General features: G+C 45.2%; 1 protein-coding gene across 2 annotated transcripts in view; it reads left to right on the forward strand.

The window, feature by feature from the left end:
* The window catches only part of LOC106575804 (semaphorin-5B), a 93,107-nt gene that overhangs the window by 32,519 nt on the left and 38,369 nt on the right, over positions 1-22,219 (forward strand). For both annotated transcript variants that reach the window (XM_082963644.1, XM_082963645.1), the window contains 5 exons: positions 10,027-10,247; positions 13,775-13,874; positions 14,107-14,152; positions 19,361-19,423; positions 20,339-20,437. In XM_082963644.1, the coding sequence (XP_082819770.1) occupies positions 10,055-10,247; positions 13,775-13,874; positions 14,107-14,152; positions 19,361-19,423; positions 20,339-20,437 (501 nt within the window). In that variant the 5' untranslated portion in view covers positions 10,027-10,054. The remainder of the gene's footprint in view (positions 1-10,026; positions 10,248-13,774; positions 13,875-14,106; positions 14,153-19,360; positions 19,424-20,338; positions 20,438-22,219) is intronic.

Here is a 22,219-nt window from a genome sequence, read left to right on the forward strand (position 1 = left end):
CCGTTTTAAAACATTTTTAAGACATTCACAAATGCTTCACAGATCATTCATCAATAAATGCTATGTAAAGGATGGTAAAAGGGTTATGCCACATATCCAGATATATCCTTAACACCTGTTATATAGTGTGACTTTGCTTATAAAACATTTGTGAAGCATCTACGAAGGCCTTATAAAGGTTTTACAAAGCCTTCATTAAGCGTTGACTTTAAAGATGCTGTTTGTTGACCAACTGGTCATTAAGTCACTGTTAGCAGCACATCCTCATTGTTCCATATAGTATATACAGTACTGTAGTCCCACGGCTGTCCCAGACAGGCCACCAACGCAGCGTTTATCCACTCCTTCCATCTTCCCAGGGGGTTTTCACCATGGTTCACACATCATCTCTCGCTCTACCCAGTAGTTAGACTGTCTCATCTTTCACAGATCATCACATTTCATACGTCCATAAAAGGATTTGGCATCCGTATAAAGGACCTTTATGTGCTTTTATAACACATTGTCTTCTTCTTTTATATATTTTCTCCTCCCTCCCTCCCCGTCTCTTTCACTCTCTCTTCCTCTCTTTGGTTAAGGCTCATATCTGAATGGAGCTGGATCATAGAGGGCTGTAGAGATGCCACCCCTGGTTTGGGAGTAGGCTTTAGAGGGATTTTGTGGGTCTGGGCCATTGAGGTGCATTAGACATGGTCAATACAGACCTGACTTTAGGGGGTCTGGAGAGAGAGGAGGGAGAATGAGATAGGGTAGGAGGACTGTCTGTGGCAGGCCAGAGGAGAACGGGTAACGCTCATTAGAAGATGTGGAGGGAGTGTGTGTATGGGGAAGGTGTGTGGGTGTTTGGGTTACAGCTACAGACACCCTCCTATCAGGGCCATGTCTGCCTCAAAACCCCCCAGGCTACAGAGCAGTCCAGCCCCTACTCTCCCCTGTCTGTCTGGACCAGCCCCTACTCTCCAGTCTCTGTCTAGCCCAGCCCCTACTCTCCCCTGTCTGTCTGGACCAGCCCCTACTCTCCCCTGTCTGTCTAGCCCAGCCCCTACTCTCCCCTGTCTGTCTGGACCAGCCCCTACTCTCCCCTGTCTGTCTGGACCAGCCCCTACTCTCCCCTGTCTGTCTAGCCCAGCCCCTACTCTCCCCTGTCTGTCTGGACCAGCCCCTACTCTCCCCTGTCTGTCTGGACCAGCCCCTACTCTCCCCTGTCTGTCTGGACCAGCCCCTACTCTCCCCTGTCTGTCTGGACCAACCCCTACTCTCCCCTGTCTGTCTAGACCAGCCCCTACTCTCCCCTGTCTGTCTGGACCAGCCCATACTCTCCCCTGTCTGTCTGGACCAGCCCCTACTCTCCCCTGTCCGTCTGGACCAGCCCCTACTCTCCCCTGTCCGTCTGGACCAGCCCCTACTCTCCCCTGTCCGTCTGGACCAGCCCCTACTCTCCCCTGTCCGTCTGGACCAGCCCCTACTCTCCCCTGTCCGTCTGGACCAGCCCCTACTCTCCCATGTCCGTCTGGACCAGCCCCTACTCTCCAGTGTCTGTCTAGACCAGCCCCTACTCTCCCCTGTCTGTCTGGACCAGCCCCTACTCTCCCCTGTCCGTCTGGACCAGCCCCTACTCTCCCCTGTCCGTCTGGACCAGCCCCTACTCTCCCCTGTCTGTCTGGACCAGCCCCTACTCTCCCCTGTCTGTCTGGACCAGCCCCTACTCTCCCCTGTCTGTCTGGACCAGCCCCTACTCTCCCCTGTCTGTCTGGACCAGCCCCTACTCTCCCCTGTCTGTCTGGACCAGCCCCTACTCTCCCCTGTCTGTCTGGACCAGCCCCTACTCTCCCCTGTCTGTCTGGACCAGCCCCTACTCTCCCCTGTCTGTCTGGACCAGCCCCTACTCTCCCCTGTCCGTCTGGACCAGCCCCTACTCTCCCCTGTCCGTCTGGACCAGCCCCTACTCTCCCCTGTCCGTCTGGACCAGCCCCTACTCTCCCCTGTCCGTCTGGACCAGCCCCTACTCTCCCCTGTCCGTCTGGACCAGCCCCTACTCTCCCCTGTCTGTCTGGACCAGCCCCTACTCTCCCCTGTCTGGAGTCATGAGCTCTGAACTACTGCTATTCTCTCTCTTTAACTGGTGGAGAGCCATTGGCTAGAAGCCTAAACACTTCTCCATACTGAGATCCAGAGGTGTAAAGTAGTTAAGTAAAAATACTTTAAAGTATTACTTAAGTAGTTTTTTGGGGTATTCATACTTTACTTTACTATTCATATTTTTGGCAACTTTTACTTTTACTTCACTACATTCCTAAAAAAAATAATGTTCCCCTTTTACATTTTGACAGGAAAAGGGTCCAATTCACACACTTCAAGAGAACATCCCTGGTCATCCCTACTGCTTCTGACCTAGCAGACTCACTAAACAGAAATGCTTCTTTGTAAATGATGTCTGAGTTTTGTAGTGTGCCCTTGGCTATCTGTCTCAATAAAAAATATACTTTTACTTTTGATACTTAATTACATTTTAGCAATTGCATTTACGTTTGATACTTAAGTATATTTTAAAACCAAATACTTGTAGACTTTTACTCAAGTAGTATATTACTGGGTGACTTTCACTTTTACTTGAGTCATTTTCTATCAAGGTATCTTTACTTCTGCTCAAGTATGACAATTGAGTACTTTTTCCACCACTGCTGAGATCTAACATCTATCCATAACTGGTGGAGAACCATTAGGTAGAAGTCTAAACACTTCTCCATTAGAGATGTAACATCTATCCATAACTGGTGGAGAACCATTAGGTAGAAGTCTAAACACTTCTCCATTAGAGATGTAACATCTATACATAACTGGTGGAGAACCATTAGGTAGAAGTCTAAACACTTCTCCATACTGAGATGTAACATCTATCCATAACTGGTGGAGAACCATTAGGTAGAAGTCTAAACACTTCTCCATACTGAGATGTAACATCTATCCATAACTGGTGGAGAACCATTAGGTAGAAGTCTAAACACTTCTCCATTAGAGATGTAACATCTATCCATAACTGGTGGAGAACCATTAGGTAGAAGTCTAAACACTTCTCCATACTGAGATGTAACATCTATACTTAACTGGTGGAGAACCATTAGGTAGAAGTCTAAACACTTCTCCATACTGAGATGTAACATCTATACATAACTGGTGGAGAGCCATTGGCTAGAAGTTTCCAAGCTGTGAGACTGTGACACGGACTACTAGCCTCTATTGTCCAGTTTGATTCATGGTTCTTCAGAACTGTATGCCATGGGCTCTGGTCCAAAGTAGTGCACTATATAGGGAATAGGGTGCCATTTGGGATGCACCCACTGTGTAGGGCAGCAGTGAATAAAGATCCGTTTAATGAGTAGCTTGCCTGGTCAGGACTCAGAACCAATGACCAATTAGAGACAACAGAGGGCCTGGAGTAAAGCCTATAATCAAAGTTGTGTTGCATGATTGATTTATTGCTGGCTGGTTGGTAGGAGGGTCTGGACTGTGTCTGGGTTCCACAGCCTCTAGGTCAGGTGTTTAAATACAGAGAGAGAGACGAAGCACACTCCCATACTCTGATTGGTGGGTTGACTGTCTGGGGTATGTGTGTAATATATGGACACACCGATTCATTCCAGGGTTTTTCTTTATTTGTAATATTTTCTACATTGTAGAATAATAGCGAAAACATCAACACTATGAAATAACACATATGGAATCATGTAGTAACCAAAAAAGTGTTAAACAAATCAAAATATATTTTCTATTTGAGATTCTTCAAAGTAGCCACCGTTTGCCTTGATGACAGCTTTGCACACGCTTGGCATTCTCTCAACCAGCTTCATGAGGTAGTCATCTGGAATGCATTTCAATTAACAGGTGTGCCTTGTTAAAAGTTAATTTGTGGAATTACTTTATGTATAGATGTTAGATATCAAATGGAGAAGTGTTTAGGCTTCTACCTAATGGTTCTCCACCAGTTATGTATAGATGTTACATCTCAGTATGGAGAAGTGTTTAGACTTCTACCTAATGGTTCTCCACCAATTATGGATAGATGTTAGATCTCAGTATGGAGAAGTGTTTAGACTTCTACCTAATGGTTCTCCACCAGTTATGGATAGATGTTAGATCTCAGTATGGAGAAGTGTTTAGACTTCTACCTAATGGTTCTCCACCAGTTATGGATAGATGTTACATCTCTAATGGAGAAGTGTTTAGACTTCTACCTAATGGTTCTCCACCAGTTATGGATAGATGTTAGATCTCAGTATGGAGAAGTGTTTAGACTTCTCATTTGAAGGTGTTGGTAATGAAGAATGTATTACCTCAGTCTCTGTTTTAACAAGGAACTCAATGTGCTCATCTCTCACTACAGTCAAAGTGAGGGGCTACAGCCCATTGATTGTGCCTGTGAGGAAATGCTAAATATACACTGAGTGTACAAAACCTTACAGACTGACCAGGTGAATCCAGGTGGAAGCTAGGATCCCTTATTGATGTCGCCTGTTAAATCCATTGGTGTCAACACGGGCCAGCTTCCCTGTGGAACACTTTCAACACCTTGTAGAGTCCATGCCCCGACGAATTGAGGCTGTTCTGAGGGCTAAGGGGGATGCAACTCAATATTAGGAAGGTGTTCCTAATGTTATGTACACTCAGTGTACAACATGTATAGGCTACATCACAAACTCTTAATTAAGACACTCTTTTAAAAATGCATCTGTTCATAATCATCCACATCACTAATCATCTCCATCAGCAATACGTGTTGTTACCATGACAACCTGCTGTATCTACTGCCATAATCAACAGAAGGAGACCCTCCCGTCTCTTCCAAGATACCTGACTCTGATCATGTACACACACCCCTGGCAGCTGCTTGGCACCCAAGCACCAAGTCATTACAGTTGTGGCTGAACGCCTCTTATGGTTCACTGCCAACATTAATGATCAACTTTACTTTGTTAAAAACTCTCCAGTCCTTCAGCCACTACAACAAGGACATTGGGAAGAGAGGGAATGTGAGAAGGAGCATGCCCGCCTGCCTGCCAGCGTGTGTGTGTGTGTGTGTGTGTGTGTGTGTGTGTGTGTGTGTGTGTGTGTGTGTGTGTGTGTGTGTGTGTGTGTGTGTGTGTGTGTGTGTGTGTGTGTGTGTGTGTGTGTGTGTGTGTGTGTGTGTGTGTGTGTGTGTGTGTGTGGTGTTTTCCTCTGAGATGTACAGTACAGTGTGTGTGCCAGCTTCTGCTGATGCCCATGGTGATAGTGGGGCATTAAGCACCCAGATGGTTTTAGACTGGACTTGTGCCAAGTTGCCAACTCCAGTGGTCTCCGAGGCTGCTGTGAGCAGCTAGCTAGGGCCAGATGTTTAGGACTGCAGCAACTTACGCTTGATGCATCCTTTTCCCTTCACTTGCTCCAGATCTTTAAAGAGGAATGAGGGTTCCACATCTGTGCCCACAACGTGCAAGAGAGACACACGGTTGAATAACTACACCAGAAGTTTACAGTAACAGATGCAGTGTAAATGTTTGAGTCTGTCTGTCTTGGGGGTGTTGGGAGCAGAACAGAAGAAGAATGTCAGTCTCTGACGGACTAATATACACTGTTCTATTCTAGACTATTCTATACAATTCTATTTTATACTATACTATTCTATTCTAGACTATACTATTCTATTTTATTTTATACTATTCTATTCTATTCTAGACTATTATATACTATTCTATTTTATACTATACTATTCTATTCTACACTATTCTATACTATTCTATTTTATACTATTGTATACTATTCTATTTTATACTATTCTATTCTAGACTATTCTATTTTATACTATTTTATACTATTCTATTTTATACTATTCTATTCTACACTATTCTATTCTAGACTATTCTATACTATTCTATACTAAACTATTCTATACTAAACTATTCTATACTATTCAAATCAAATCAAACGCTATTTGTCACATGCGCCAAATACAAGTGTAGACTTTACCGTTGTCACGTCCTGACCAGTAAAGAGGTTATTTTGTTATTATAGTATGGTCAGGGCGTAGCAGGGGGGTGGTTGTTTTGTGTGTTTTGGGATTTGGGGTTTGATCTATGTTATCTATTTCTATGTTTTCCTTTCTAGTTCTTCTATTTCTATGTTGTGTATGTTTGGGTTGATCTCTAATTGGAGGCAGCTGATCCTCGTTGCCTCTGATTAGAGATCATATTTAAGTAGGGTTTTTTTCTTCATGGGTTTTGTGGGCAGTTGTTTCCGTGTATAGTCTGAGCACCTTACAGGACTGTTTTTCGTCGTTTGTTTGTATGAGTATTTTTCCTTTCTTTAATAAATAAGAAGATGAGCAATTTCACCGCTGCATATTGGTCCGATGATTTCTCCTTCTCAGACGATGAACTTTATGACAGAACTACCCACCAACCGTGAAATGCTTACTTACAAGCCCTTAACCAACAGTGCAGTTCAAGAAGAAGAAAATATTTACAAAGTGGACTAAAATAAAAGGTAATAATAAAAAGTAACACAATAAGAATAACAATGAGGCTATATACAGGGGGCACCTGTACCGAGTCAGTGTGCGGGGGTACAAGGTAGTTGAGGTAATCTGTACATGTAGGTGGGGGCGAAGTGACTATGCATAGGTAACAAACAAACTGCGAGTAGCAGCAGTGTACAAAAGGAGGGGGGGTCAATGTAAATTGTCCGGTGGCGATTTATATGAATTGTTCAGCAGTCTTATGGCTTGGGGGTAGAAGCTGTTGAGGAGCCTTTTGGTCATAGACTTGGTGCTCCGGTATTCTATACTAAACTATTCAATACTAATCTATTCTACATTAAACTATTCTACACTAAACTATTCTATACTATAATAAACTATTCTATTCTAAACTATTATATTGTAAACTATTATATTGTAAACTATTCTATACTAAACTATTCTATACTAAACTATTATATTGTAAACTATTCTATACTAAACTATTCTACACTCATCTATACTATACTAAACTATTCTAAAATAAACTATTCTATACTGAACTATTCTATACTAAACTATTATATTCTCTGGAAATGGGCCATTGTTCTCTATTCTATTGGCTAAAGGGGATGAAGGTGGACCAGATACTATTTCCTCAACCCCTGCTTGTCTAGCTTCATACCACACACCGTTTCCTCACTCCCTGCTTGTCTAGCTTCATACCACTTACTGTTTCCTCAACCCCTGCTTGTCTAGCTTCATACCACACACTGTTTCCTCAACCCCTGCTTGTCTAGCTTCATACCACACACTGTTTCCTCAACCCCTGCTTGTCTAGCTTCATACCACACACTGTTTCCTCAACCCCTGCTTGTCTAGCTTCATACCACACACTGTTTCCTCAACCCCTGCTATGTCTAGCTTCATACCACACACCGTTTCCTCAACCCCTGCTTGTCTAGCTTCATACCACACACCGTTTCCTCAACCCCTGCTTGTCTAGCTTCATACCACACACCGTTTCCTCAACCCCTGCTTGTCTAGCTTCATACCACACACCGTTTCCTCAACCCCTGCTTGTCTAGCTTCATACCACACACTGTTTCCTCAACCCCTGCTTGTCTAGCTTCATACCACACACTGTTTCCTCAACCCCTGCTTGTCTAGCTTCATACCACACACTGTTTCCTCAACCCCTGCTTGTCTAGCTTCATACCACACACTGTTTCCTCAACCCCTGCTTGTCTAGCTTCATACCACACACTGTTTCCTCAACCCCTGCTTGTCTAGCTTCATACCACACACTGTTTCCTCAACCCCTGCTTGTCTAGCTTCATACCACACACTGTTTCCTCAACCCCTGCTTGTCTAGCTTCATACCACACACCGTTTCCTCAACCCCTGCTATGTCTAGCTTCATACCACACACCGTTTCCTCAACCCCTGCTTGTCTAGCTTCATACCACACACCGTTTCCTCAACCCCTGCTTGTCTAGCTTCATACCACACACCGTTTCCTCAACCCCTGCTTGTCTAGCTTCATACCACACACTGTTTCCTCAACCCCTGCTTGTCTAGCTTCATACCACACACTGTTTCCTCAACCCCTGCTTGTCTAGCTTCATACCACACACTGTTTCCTCAACCCCTGCTTGTCTAGCTTCATACCACACACTGTTTCCTCAACCCCTGCTTGTCTAGCTTCATACCACACACTGTTTCCTCAACCCCTGCTTGTCTAGCTTCATACCACACACTGTTTCCTCAACCCCTGCTTGTCTAGCTTCATACCACACACTGTTTCCTCAACCCCTGCTTGTCTAGCTTCATACCACACACCGTTTCCTCAACCCCTGCTTGTCTAGCTTCATACCACACACTGTTTCCTCAACCCCTGCTTGTCTACCTTCATACCACACACCGTTTCCTCAACCCCTGCTTGTCTAGCTTCATACCACACACTGTTTCCTCAACCCCTGCTTGTCTAGCTTCATACCACACACTGTTTCCTCAACCCCTGCTTGTCTAGCTTCATACCACACACTGTTTCCTCAACCCCTGCTTGTCTAGCTTCATACCACACACTGTTTCCTCAACCCCTGCTTGTCTAGCTTCATACCACACACCGTTTCCTCAACCCCTGCTTGTCTAGCTTCATACCACACACTGTTTCCTCAACCCCTGCTTGTCTAGCTTCATACCACACACCGTTTCCTCAACCCCTGCTTGTCTAGCTTCATACCACACACCGTTTCCTCAACCCCTGCTTGTCTAGCTTCATACCACACACTGTTTCCTCAACCCCTATATGTCTAGCCTCATACCACACACCGTTTCCTCAACCCCTGCTTGTCTACCTTCATACCACACACCGTTTCCTCAACCCTTGCTTGTCTAGCTTCATACCACATGCTGTTTCCTCAACCCCTGCTTGTCTAGCTTCATACCACACACTGTTTCCTCAACCCCTGCTTGTCTAGCTTCATACCACACACTGTTTCCTCAACCCCTGCTTGTCTAGCTTCATACCACACACTGTTTCCTCAACCCCTGCATGTCTAGCTTCATACCACACACCGTTTCCTCAACCCCTGCTTGTCTAGCTTCATACCACACACCGTTTCCTCAACCCCTGCTTGTCTAGCTTCATACCACACACTGTTTCCTCAACCCCTGCTTGTCTAGCTTCATACCACACACTGTTTCCTCAACCCCTGCTTGTCTAGCTTCATACCACACACTGTTTCCTCAACCCCTGCTTGTCTAGCTTCATACCACACACTGTTTCCTCAACCCCTGCTTGTCTAGCTTCATACCACACACCGTTTCCTCAACCCCTGCTTGTCTAGCTTCATACCACACACTGTTTCCTCAACCCCTGCTTGTCTAGCTTCATACCACACACCGTTTCCTCAACCCCTGCTTGTCTAGCTTCATACCACACACCGTTTCCTCAACCCCTGTATATCTATCTTCATTTGAATGAATGTGTGTGATTATTAGTAATGACAGGATAAGTTTGCATGTTGGGGTTTGGGATAGGGGGAGTAGCTCAATTACTGTTGCGTTGCTATAACCTTTGACCCCGCTAATGTCATTTGGGTCAGCGTTGGTGGCCACTCACTCCAGCTTTGCACAATGTCAGCACACTAGACAGGTGTCAATTGGCCAGCCCATAAAACGGTCAAAAGTACAAGGCCCAGGGGTCAGGAAGGCTTGGGATCACTAAAAGGTTTAAATGAAATTATCAGATTTGTTAAATGGATCTATTCTGGCATAGAGGTAAAACATAGTATTATCTATGGTCTGTGGTGTTCAGTTGACACGTTGCTCTTTCTACCTTTATTTCCCATATCTTTCAAGGAGTAAAAATATCTAAAAGCTCAACTACATTTTATACAGAAGACATTGTCGCTCTAGTTGTCTTTCGCTGCACTTTACTGTCTAAGTGGTGATTGGCTGTCTGTATGTTATAACCAATCGTCATTGGCCATGTGTATGTTTGACTGACAGCTCTGTCCTTCCTCCCTCAGGTGTGTCCTGTGAGGACCAGTTAGAGGTATGGTGGGCGTGGTTGGCCCCGTAACCATGGCGACGTCTCTGTGGGAGGTTGTGTCCCTTCCTCCCGTTGGTCTACTGCTGCTCCTCTGCCTGCCACTCTGTCTATGCCAGCAGCCATTGGTCAACTTTGAGAGCCCGTCCCCGCCCCTACCGGAGTGTAGCAGGAAAGTTCATCCCATCGTCCCATACAAAGGTGAGCACATTAGATACTTTGAGCATCTGCCTGAGTCTGCCTGTTGTGCCGGATAGGCAGGGTTTGCATTTTTGAGAGTATGCAATTGGTTCCGGTGCTCCAGGCAGCTCAGTCAAGCATAGCGAAAGTATTTGACAGATTTCCAATACCATTTTGCAAATCTACTCCTCACTAGCATCATCATTCCAATGAGACGTTTCACAATGGTTTGCTATTCACTGCTATCTCCTCTGAGGATTCTGCAGCCTCATCCTTCTCAATCACTCCTCTGCCCAGAAAGCCAGCTATATGGGTCTGGCCCAAGAGAAACCGAAAGGACAGCAACATTTTGTGATTGTAGATAATTGGACTCCTCTCATTTCTGGTGCCTTTTCTCTTTTGAGAGAGCTGTCTATTCTTTCTCTCTCTCATCCCAAAAACCCCTCCCTCGCTCCTTCCCTCCACAGTCAGCTCTTTTCAGGGTTCCATTATCGAGAGAGAGAGAGAGAGAGAGAGAGCGAGGGAGAGAGAGAGACTACTTTCCACTCCATTTGGATGTCTGTTAGAAAGTGTCTGTTCTTTGCCAGGATGCCCCCCCTCCAGGGGTGTAGTTTCTGAAAGGGGTCTGAGGAGAGGAGGTGGGGGAGGAAGAGAGGGGAGAATGGTAAACTGTCCTGTCAGTCAACTGTCAATCATCAGACACTTGTCACACTTGTCACATGCTGGTTCAATGTGGCTGAGACTGGCATCACTATATACCTCAGGGAACACTGCTGTCTGCTATTGTTGTCTTACTGGAGACTGGATGGGCAACTCTGATGTGGATGGGGCCACAAGAAATCTGAACTCATCATGAGGGGCAACTGTGGCTCGCAGGTCTGCCTACCCACACAGGGCTCCCGAGTGGCTCGCGGGTCTGCGTACCCACACAGGGCGCCCGAGTGGCTCGCGGGTCTGCGTACCCACACAGGGCTCCCGAGTGGCTCGCGGGTCTGCCTACCCACACAGGGCTCCCGAGTGGCTCGCGGGTCTGCGTACCCACACAGGGCGCCCGAGTGGCTCGCGGGTCTGCGTACCCACACAGGGCTCCCGAGTGGCTCGCGGGTCTGCCTACCCACACAGGGCTCCCGAGTGGCTCGCGGGTCTGCGTACCCACACAGGGCCCCCGAGTGGCTCGCGGGTCTGCCTACCCACACAGGGCGCCCGAGTGGCTCGCGGGTCTGCCTACCCACACAGGGCTCCCGAGTGGCTCGCGGGTCTGCGTACCCACACAGGGCTCCTGAGTAGCGCAGCGGTCTAAGGCACTGCATCTCAGTGCTTGAGGTGTCACTACAGACACCCTGGTTCGATTCCAGGCTGTATCACAACCGGCTGTGATTGGGAGTCCCATCGGGCAGCGCACAATTGGCCCAGCGTCGTCCGGGTTTGGCCGGGGTAGGCCGTCATTATAAATAACAATTGTTTACAAATGTAAAACATGCAGTCAGCTTTCTGACGGCCCGAAGTGACATTAACTTTTTTCCCCTCATGACAGCAGAGAGAAATCTGACGTTTTAGAGTTATTTCCTGCAATTCTTCACATTTGGCCATTGGGTGGAGAGAAATGTTTGCAGTTTTTACTATGATATCTGAGTGAGAGTGACTAATAAAATCAATGGGCCCCGGTCGGTAATTCAATCATGATTACTACAAGTTTAGATAGCTGGCATGACTAACTTACCAATCTAAACAATGTTAGCTGATACGTGCTGTCAGAGACTGACATATTGTAGGGGTGGAATTGATCGCAGGGCTACAAAAGAAGCAGTTGCCCATCCCCCGCTGTAGACAAACATTGATATGGACTGAAGCCTTTTAAAGATGGCGTCGACAGAGAGGGCTGCCTCGCTTCTAGTCCTTTTACAAGCATTTTGCTACACTCCCAATAACATCTGCTAACCATGTATATGTGACCAATAATATTTGATTTGAAGCCGTTCAGATCCAGTGACATTGTGTCAAGCAGGCCTGTATGTTGCTGCACATTTCCCTATGAGAAATGAAAGTATTCACTATATTTATTAATTGATCTATCTACTAGAGAATACAACTGTAGCCACTGCATGTTCAGACCTGGTGTGAAACAGGCACTACTACACAACATTGTGTTAGTGAGAACTAGGTCAGACATTTTGTAAAGATCTCATAGCAGCGTACAGTGGCAGCTCTGTACAGAAGAGGATGTTTATGGTGTGATACGGATGCTGTCCGAAGTCGTGTGCCATTTTTCATTTTTAATATCGTCGCCATTGAAAGGTTCCAGAGGGACTAACCTTTATGCAGGATACCATTTCTCATTTGTTAAGGAGATTATTCCTTCCCAGAGGGAGCATTAAGGTTCTTTTATGGTCTGTTTTAACAGTGTGAGGTTTGGGGTACTAGAGGTTCTGATTAACAGTCTGTCTGTGTTAGTGGAGTGGTGTGGAGTTTCACATTTTACAATTCTATCTCAATGGCTGAGGCTTTTTTTATGTTACAGTATTATGATTTTGAAATGCACTTAAAATCACCTGTCCTCTGTAGAAATGATCTATATATTAAGCTGTTGCTGAGATACAGTAAACTATATCACGTCCCAGCCTGGGTAGCCTATATGAGAACGTCTTGCTCGCCTTCTCTGACTTATCCCATTTGTTTTGAAGTTGTGTCTCTATCTCCTCAATTTAAAGTCCCTAGTTGGACTCATCCAAGCTAAACTGTTTATATTTGCCCATCAAACAGTCTTTCTATTGGTGCAGAGTCCTGAGCCTTGGCTGTTTTGACTGGGTGTCGAGTTGCATTAACATCAGGACACCAAAACAAACCCTGCCTTTATTGCTTTGGGTACATCCCTCCCTCCCCCAAAGACCTCTTTGTCTCCCCCATCTCTCTCTTTCTCTCTAACACCCCCCTCTCTCTCTCTCTCTGTCTTCCTCTGTCTCTCGCTCTCTCTTTTTTTCTTTCCCCGCCTATCTTTCTGTCTCCTTCTCTTTCCCCCCCTCTCTCTTTCTTTCTTTTTCTCTCTCTGTCTCTCACTCTCTCTCTCTCCCTCCCCCTAACTGTCCCCGTCTCTCATTCTCCTTCTAATGAAGCAGGCTAGCGTTAGCTCAGCCTCTGGAAAGGGTCAGCATGCGTTTCAGCACAGGGCTCAAGGAGAGATTATCTGCTGGTTTGACAGCTTTTGGTTTTGAGCCACCCGCTCTCACAGTCGCACTGATCTTGATATGATACAGATGTGTCAACATGCTACTACTGTGTTAGCCTGCTACTGTCATAATGGATCTACAGGAGCTGGTTTCAACTGATGCCTGGTGAGAAATCAGTTGACGACACAGGCTGGAAGGCTCATCCCTATGTTCCAGGTATCGCGTCAGGGGAGAGACATTTCACACAGTCAGAGCAGGGCCTGAGCCAGCGACCGTTTAGTGTCGGTTTCCAAACTGACTGGATGTTCACACTCGTTTCACCTCCTCGTACTCCTAATCCTCCTCTTCCTTCTCTTCTCCCTTCCCTCCTCTTCCTCCTTTCAGCATTGAGTCCCTGGATGTCAGGATTCTCTCTTCCCGGAGTGAAGGACTTTTCCCAGCTGACCCTTGACCTGACCAGAAACCAGCTGATTGTGGGAGCTAGGTGAGATACACACACACACACACACACACACACACACACACACACACACACACACACACACACACACACACACACACACACACACACACACACACACACACACGTGCAACCCACACACAGAACACCTATTTTACATGTACACACACATCCAACACAACAGACTTTTGCTTGTTTTTTACAGACGTAGAATATGCCATCATGTTGGTTAGAACTCTCTCTCCTCTATCTTCAGAAATCACCTCTTCAGACTGAGTCTCAGTAATGCTTCTCTCCTACAGGTAAGCTGTTCACAGCTCTCCATGCTCCCACTGTTATTACACACCACATTACTTAGGGCTGTTTTCACTCTTCCAAATGGTAGCTAGGCAACCATATAGTTTGTTGAAATTGTAGAAGAGACCAGACACATCAGAGTAACTGTTGGCCAGTAGACTCCGTTCCTTAGCTGAGTGGGGGGAGGGGGTTAGGAATGTCAACACACTGGGGGTTTACTGGGCCAGATTGGTGTTTACCAGGAGTTACATCACACAGGAACGGGATCTACCCAGCTACCTTTACTCTGCCCCCTCACTCTCAAATTGCAGCCCCTCTCTCTCTGTTAATTTCAATTTAAGGGGCTTTATTGGCATGGGAAACACATGTTTACATTGCCAAAGCAAGTGAAATAGATAAGAAAAAGTGAAATAAACTTTACTTTACATTCACAGAAATAATAAAGAAATGTCAAATTCAGATTATGTGCAAATAGTTAAAGTACAAAAGGGAAAATTAATAAACATTAATCTCTCTGTCTATCTCTCTCCGTCTATCGCGCTCTCTTTCTCTCTGTCTCGTTCTCTCTATCCCTTGTCTCCTCTCCCTCCCCTGATCCCTACTCTGTCATTGCTAAATGGTTGATCAATTTGATGTCAGTCATGAACTTTCTGTCAGATTTGTCCTGAGGGCCACGTCATTGCTTTCTTGGGATAATACCCATCAAACGTCTCCCTAAAATCAATCTGAATAAGCTGTTTTGGAAATGTCACAGTGCTGCAGAATGCACAAATGTCTTCCTGTCCATCCAGCCGTCCGGCTGTCTTAGGGATATTATAAATATATTCCGTCTCTTACAATGGCTCCTTGATATGTCATTAACTGTATGAATTGCTTTTCATCAGTATACAACTAAAGGACATACCGTGAACATTACAAAGAACCTCTCTCCTTTAATGATATGATTAGAGTGTTCTTTCTTTACGAATTATGATCCATTTGTATCCAAGGATACAAGGTACAAAGATTTTATTTGGAAGTTCAAGGATGACTGCATATAACATAAATCATTTCTTACAAGGTCGTTTTACAATTTCAATATACAGATGTAGGATCTTAATTTGATCACCCTTTTGCAGGAGAACCTACCTGCAATGCAGGAAATTTTAACTTGTAGTATATTTCAGGTTTAAAAAGGCTTCGGAAGTTTGTAATTTCCACTTCTAAAGGGTTAGATTTAAAATCTGATTTTATGAATTTGTGGCTATGCTAGCGAGTGACCACTCCACAGTGCTGCCTCCAGAACAACATTCATGATGAAAAACGCTAATATACTACAAAGATTACCATTAATTATAATCCACATAATAATTCAAATTTCTTGTTGCTGCAGGATTTTTTTCCTGCTGTAGCAAACTGATTCAAATTAAGATCCTACGCTGTACCACTATCGGCAAATGTTAAAATGTTAAACGTGCCTTATTAAAAAAGTACTGAACTTTGTTGTCAGTATACATCCAGGTACGTAAGGAGTGTAGTCAGTATACTGTAGATCCAGGTACGTAAGGAGTGTAGTCAGTATACTGTAGATCCAGGTACGTAAGGAGTGTAGTCAGTATACTGTACATCCAGGTACTTAAGGAGTGTAGTCAGTATACTGTACATCCAGGTACATAAGGAGTGTAGTCAGTATACATCCAGATACTTAAGGAGTGTAGTCAGTATACATCCAGGTACTTAAGGAGTGTAGTCCGTATACATCCAGGTACTTAAGGAGTGTAGTCCGTATACATCCAGGTACTTAAGGAGTGTAGTCAGTATACATCCAGGTACGTAAGGAGTGTAGTCCAGTATACATCCAGGTACGTAAGGAGTGTAGTCCGTATACATCCAGGTACTTAAGGAGTGTAGTCCGTATACATCCAGGTACGTAAGGAGTGTAGTCAGTATACATCCAGGTACGTAAGGAGTGTAGTCAGTATACATCCAGGTACTTAAGGAGTGTAGTCAGTATACATCCAGGTACTTAAGGAGTGTAGTCAGTACACATCTAGGTATATAAGGAGTGTAGTCAGTATACATCCAGGTACGTAAGGAGTGTAGTCAGTATACATCCAGGTATGTAAGGAGTGTAGTCAGTATACATCCAGATACTTAAGGAGTGTAGTCCGTATACATCCAGGTACGTAAGGAGTGTAGTCAGTATACATCCAGGTACTTAAGGAGTTTAGTCAGTATACATCCAGGTACTTAAGGAGTGTAGTCAGTATACATCCAGGTACTTAAGGAGTGTCCTCGAACAATGAGCCCACTGACCGTCTCAATAAGAGTCTCATGTCATTCATCAACGCTATACTGAATGAACGGACAAGGAGCAAGCTGGGGGAGGGAGGGACATGTGTGACTTTGGAGGCCCTGGTCGGCCTATCAGAGCAAGCAAACCATGAATGACACCTCTGAGAACCAACTCCTTAATCGACCACTGCACCAGTGGCCACAATGGCATTATGCAAACACAGGGAAGAGTTTTCAGTTTGGTCATTCATTCACGCTTTGTCCGTGATCTTTAGAAGTAGATTTGGGAGCTCTGTTGTCAGGGTGACTGAGGGAAAGACTTGGTGGGAGTGAGTTTAGCAGTGAACTTTCACGAGGCTGAGGCTTGTTTCAGTGGCTCCAAAGTAAAGCACAGTGAAATGCTACAGTATACTGTAAGGGGTGTCAGTGTAAGGGCTCCCCTTAAGTTTGAGGGTCTGAGAGATATATCGGTTTAATAGGAAATAGGAAATAGTTTGAGCAGCTAAATAGTTTGTGCAGGTCAGCATTGTAATGGTAGGACACATACCAATTTATTTATCAGCTATTTTAATGAAATTAAATTGCAGTCTTGGGCGGCAATTTTGGGCCTTGAGATGTGCACACAATTGTATTTACTACGTTTGTTTACACTGATATTTATGGTGTAAACAAACCTTGATTTGCAGTTTCAGACAGTTTCCCAAAACTATGATAACATTTCCCCCAAAAATGAGGTGCCGCTTTTCGCTCTCAGCTTTCTTTACCACAATGAAATTGTAGGAACAGAGAATACAGTTTAATCATACTACTATTCTTATGCTGGATACATTTTTTTGCCTTTATTTAACTAGGCATGTCAGTTAAGAACAAATTCTTATTTTCATTGACGGCCTAGGAACAGTGGGTTAACTGCCTTGTTCAGGGGCAGAACGACAGATTTTTTACCTTGTCAGCTCGGGGATTCGATCTTGCAACCTTTCGGTTACTAGGCCAATGCTCTAACCACTAGGCTACCTTACTGAACCCAAAACACTATTCCTTGGAAAGTTATATGCAAAATAGGGGAACCATGTGCAAATGTTGTTAGAACATTTTGTGTTCGCTGGATGACTTGTGTTTTTGTTTGGCCTGTGGTCAAGATCCAATTGTTGTAGCCATGGTGATTAGACTGGAGTGATTGAGTTGGGGGGGGGGGTGTAGCCATGGTGATTAGACTGGAGTGATTGAGTTGGGGGGGGGGTGTAGCCATGGTGATTAGACTGGAGTGATTGAGTTGGGGGGGGGGGTGTAGCCATGGTGATTAGACTGGAGTGATTGAGTTGGGGGGGGGTGTAGCCATGGTGATTACACTGGAGTGATTGAGTTGGGGGGGGGGGGTGTAGCCATGGTGATTAGACTGGAGTGATTGACTGCAATCGAGGACAGAGTATTTTTACGCACAATGCGCTTCAGCACTTGGCGGTCCCGTTCTGTGAGCTTGTGGCTAACCCCTTCGCGGCTGATCCATTGTTGCTCCTAGACGTTCCACTTCACAATAACAGCACTTCCAGTTGACCGGGGAAGCTCCAGCAGGGCAGTAATTGAGTTGGGGGGATCAGTGTAATGTAATTTGTCATATGTCTTGCATTAGCTGTGTAAATGTGCAAACAACAATTCATAGTTAACAATATACATGTATTATACACTACAAAAGTATGTGGACACTGGCTTGTCGAACATCTCATTTCAAAATCATGAACATTAATATGGAGTTGGTCCCCCCTTTGCTGCTATAACAGCCTCCACTCTTCTGGGAAGACTTTCCACTAGATGTTGGAACATTGCTGCGGGGACTTGCTTCCATTTACCTACAAAAGTATAAGTGAGGTCGGGCACTGATGTTGGGCAATTAGGCCTGGCTCGCAGTCTGTGTTTTAATCCATCCCAAAGGGGTTCAATGGGTTTGAGGTCAGGGCTCTGTGCAGGCCAGTCAAGTTCTTCCACACCGATCTCAACAAACCATTTCTGTATGGACCTCGCTTTGTGCACAGGGGCATTGTCATGCTGAAACAGGAAAGGGCCTTCACCAAACTGTTGCCACAAAGTTGGAAGCACAGAATCGTCTAGAATGTCATTGTATGCTGTAGCGTTAAGATTTCCCTTCACTGGAACTAAGTGGCCTAGCCCGAATCATGAAAAACAGCCTCCCATTATTCCTCCTCCACCAGACTTTACAGTTGGCACTATGCATTTGGGTAGGTAGTGTTCTCCTGGAATCCTCCAAACCCAGATTCGTCCGTTCGTCACTCCAGAGAACGCGTTTCCACTGCTCCAGAGTCCAATGGCGGCAAGCTTTAGCCGACGCATGGCATTGCGCATGGTGATCTTAAGCTTGTGTGCGGCTGCTCGGTCATGGAAATCCATTTCATGAAGCTCTCGACGAACAGTTCTTGTGCTGATGTTGCTTCCAGAGGCAGTTTGGAACTCGGTAGTGAGTGCTGCAATCGAGGACAGAGTATTTGAACGAGCAACACGCTTCAGCACTCGGATGTCCCGTTCTGTGAGTTTTTGTGGCCTACCACTTCGTGGCTGAGCCATTGTTGCTTCTAGACATTCCATTTCACAATAACAGCACTTACAGTTGACCGGGGAAGCTCCAGCAGGGCAGAAATTTGATGAACTGACTTGTTGGAAAGGTGGCATCCTATGATGGTGCCATGTTGAAAGTCAGTATGGGTCATTCTACTGTCAATGTTTGTCTATGGAGATTGCATGGCTGTGCTCTCAATTTTATACACCTGTCAGCAACGGGTGTGGCTAAACTTTTGTGTATGTATAATAGTATATACAATACATATCCCATACTAAATCTGATTTAGCAAGGATCCAATCTACACATTCTGTCCACGTTATTGTGCACACGTTTATATGCCATTTTTTTGCGTCATTTTCTTCTCCAGGCAGTAGAATGGGGACCAGATGAAGACACCAAGCGGTCGTGTCAGAGCAAAGGAAAGACAGAGGTATTATAGCTGTCTGGCAGTTCTGGACTATTTAGATAGAGGAAGACAGATGACTGGTAGAATTCTACATTAAAGGGGCTGCCCTCACCAGAGATATTTAGATAGAGGAAGACAGATGACTGGTAGAGTTCTACATTAAAGGGGCTGCCCTCACCAGAGATATTTAGATAGAGGAAGACAGACGACTGTCACGGTTGTCGTAGGAAGGAGCGGACCAAAGTGCAGCGTGTGTGTCATTCCACATTTTATTTTCACTGTGAAACTATGCAATACATAAACATAAACTAAAGAAAAAAACAACAAACCGTGATGCAGAGGTGAAACATACACTACCCAAAAACAATCTCCCACAAACCCAGGTGGGGAAAAACACCTACTTAAGTATGATCTCCAATTAGAGACAACGAGGACCAGCTGCCTCTAATTGGAGATCATCCCACACAAAGCCCAACATAGAAATACAAAACTAGAACATCACAACATAGAAAACTAAACTAGAAAAAAAAACTGTCACACCCTGACCTACTCTACCATAGAAAATAACAGCTTTCTATGGTCAGGATGTGACAACGACTGGTAGAGTTCTACATTAAAGGGGCTGCCCTCACCAGAGATATTTAGATAGAGAAAGACAGACAACTGGTAGAATTCTACATTAAAGAGGCTGCCCTCACCAGAGATATTTAGATAGAGGAAGACAGACGACTGGTAGAATTCTACATTAAAGGGGCTGCCATCACCAGAGATATTTAGATAGAGGAAGACATGACTGGTAGAGTTCTACATTAAAGGGGCTGCCCTCACCAGAGATATTTAGATAGCTTCAATGAAATGTACTAGAAGCTGTACTAACCTTGTACAGGAATAAATGAACATAGACTATTGTATGGTGGTGTTATGTTCCCGTCCCCGCAGGATGAGTGTCAGAACTACATCCGGGTCCTGCTCATCACCGGGAGGCGGATCTTTACCTGTGGAACCAACGCCTTTACCCCCGTCTGCACCACCCGGCAGGTAAGAGGGAGAGGGGGATGAAGATAGAGTTGAAGGAGATGAGAGAGGAGTAACAGGAGAGGGGGGATGAGAGAGGAGTAACAGAGGTGATGAGAGGGAGATGAGAGAGGAGTAACAGGAGAGGGAGATGAGAGAGGAGTAACAGGAGAGGGATATGTGAGAGGAGTAACAGGAGAGGGAGATGAGAGAGGAGTAACAGGAGAGGGAGATGAGAGAGGAGTAACGAGGGAGGAGGGGGATGAGAGAGGAGTAACAGGAGAGGGGGATGAGAGAGGAGTAACAGGAGAGGGGGATGAGAGAGGAGTAACAGGAGAGGGAGATGAGAGAGGAGTAACAGGAGAGGGAGATGAGAGAGGAGTAACAGGAGAGGGAGAGGGAGATGAGAGAGGAGTAACAGGAGAGGGGATGAGAGAGGAGTAACAGGAGAGGGAGATGAGAGAGGAGTAACAGGAGAGGGAGATGAGAGAGGAGTAACAGGAGAGGGATATGAGAGAGGAGTAACAGGAGAGGGAGATGAGAGAGGAGTAACAGGAGAGGGAGATGAGAGAGGAGTAACAGGAGAGGGAGATGAGAGAGGAGTAACAGGAGAGGGGGATGAGAGAGGAGTAACAGGAGAGGGAGATGAGAGAGGAGTAACAGGAGAGAGGGATGAGAGAGGAGTAACAGGAGAGGGAGATGAGAGAGGAGTAACAGGAGAGGGAGATGAGAGAGGAGTAACAGGAGAGGGAGATGAGAGAGGAGTAACAGGAGAGGGAGATGAGAGAGGAGTAACAGGAGAGGGAGATGAGAGAGGAGTAACAGGAGAGGGATATGAGAGAGGAGTAACAGGAGAGGGAGATGAGAGAGGAGTAACAGGAGAGGGAGATGAGAGAGGAGTAACAGGAGAGGGAGATGAGAGAGGAGTAACAGGAGAGGGATATGAGAGAGGAGTAACAGGAGAGGGAGATGAGAGAGGAGTAACAGGAGAGGGAGATGAGAGAGGAGTAACAGGAGAGGGATATGAGAGAGGAGTAACAGGAGAGGGAGATGAGAGAGGAGTAACAGGAGAGGGAGATGAGAGAGGAGTAACAGGAGAGGGAGATGAGAGAGGAGTAACGTTGGAGTGGGCTTATGGTAGAGAAATGAACATTAAATTCTCTGGCAACAGCTCTGGTGGACATTCCTGCAGTCAGCATGCCAATTGCACACCCCCCCCCCCCCCCCCCCCCCCCCCAAAACTGTACATTTTAGAGTGGCCTTTTGTTGTCCCCCACATAAGATGCACTAACAGGGATGTAAACAAATTTGTGCCCAAAATTTGAGAGAAATAAGCTTTTTGTGCATATGGAACATTTCTGGGATCTTTTATTTCAGCAGATGAAACATGGGACCAACACTTTCCATGTTGTGTTTCTATTTTTGTTCAGTATAGTATGAAGTGATATTTTGGCCATGCATACTATATAGCAGGTGTCTGCACCAAAACCGGCCCGCGGGGGATTTAAGTTTTTGGTAAAATAAAGATTCATTTAAGAAATCTGTTCCCTAGTATTCCCACGAGTAAAAAAGGAGACATGATGGTGTCTCAATGTAATCAACATATGAAGGGATTGTTATTTTCAAATACAATATATTTTTCGGCTTAGTTGTGGTCTATTTACAGTGTACAAATTATAATAATTATGTTCCGGGCCCCCGACATCCGCTCCGACAAAAATCATCCCGCAGCTGAATGGAGTGGCCTGTTCCTGCTGTATAGGATCCTAGTATGGACATACCTCTATGTAAACACCCTCTATCCTC

This window comes from Salmo salar, chromosome 17 (assembly GCF_965601325.2).
Source record: "Salmo salar chromosome 17, fSalSal1, whole genome shotgun sequence".
NCBI classification, from domain to species: domain Eukaryota; kingdom Metazoa; phylum Chordata; class Actinopteri; order Salmoniformes; family Salmonidae; genus Salmo; species Salmo salar.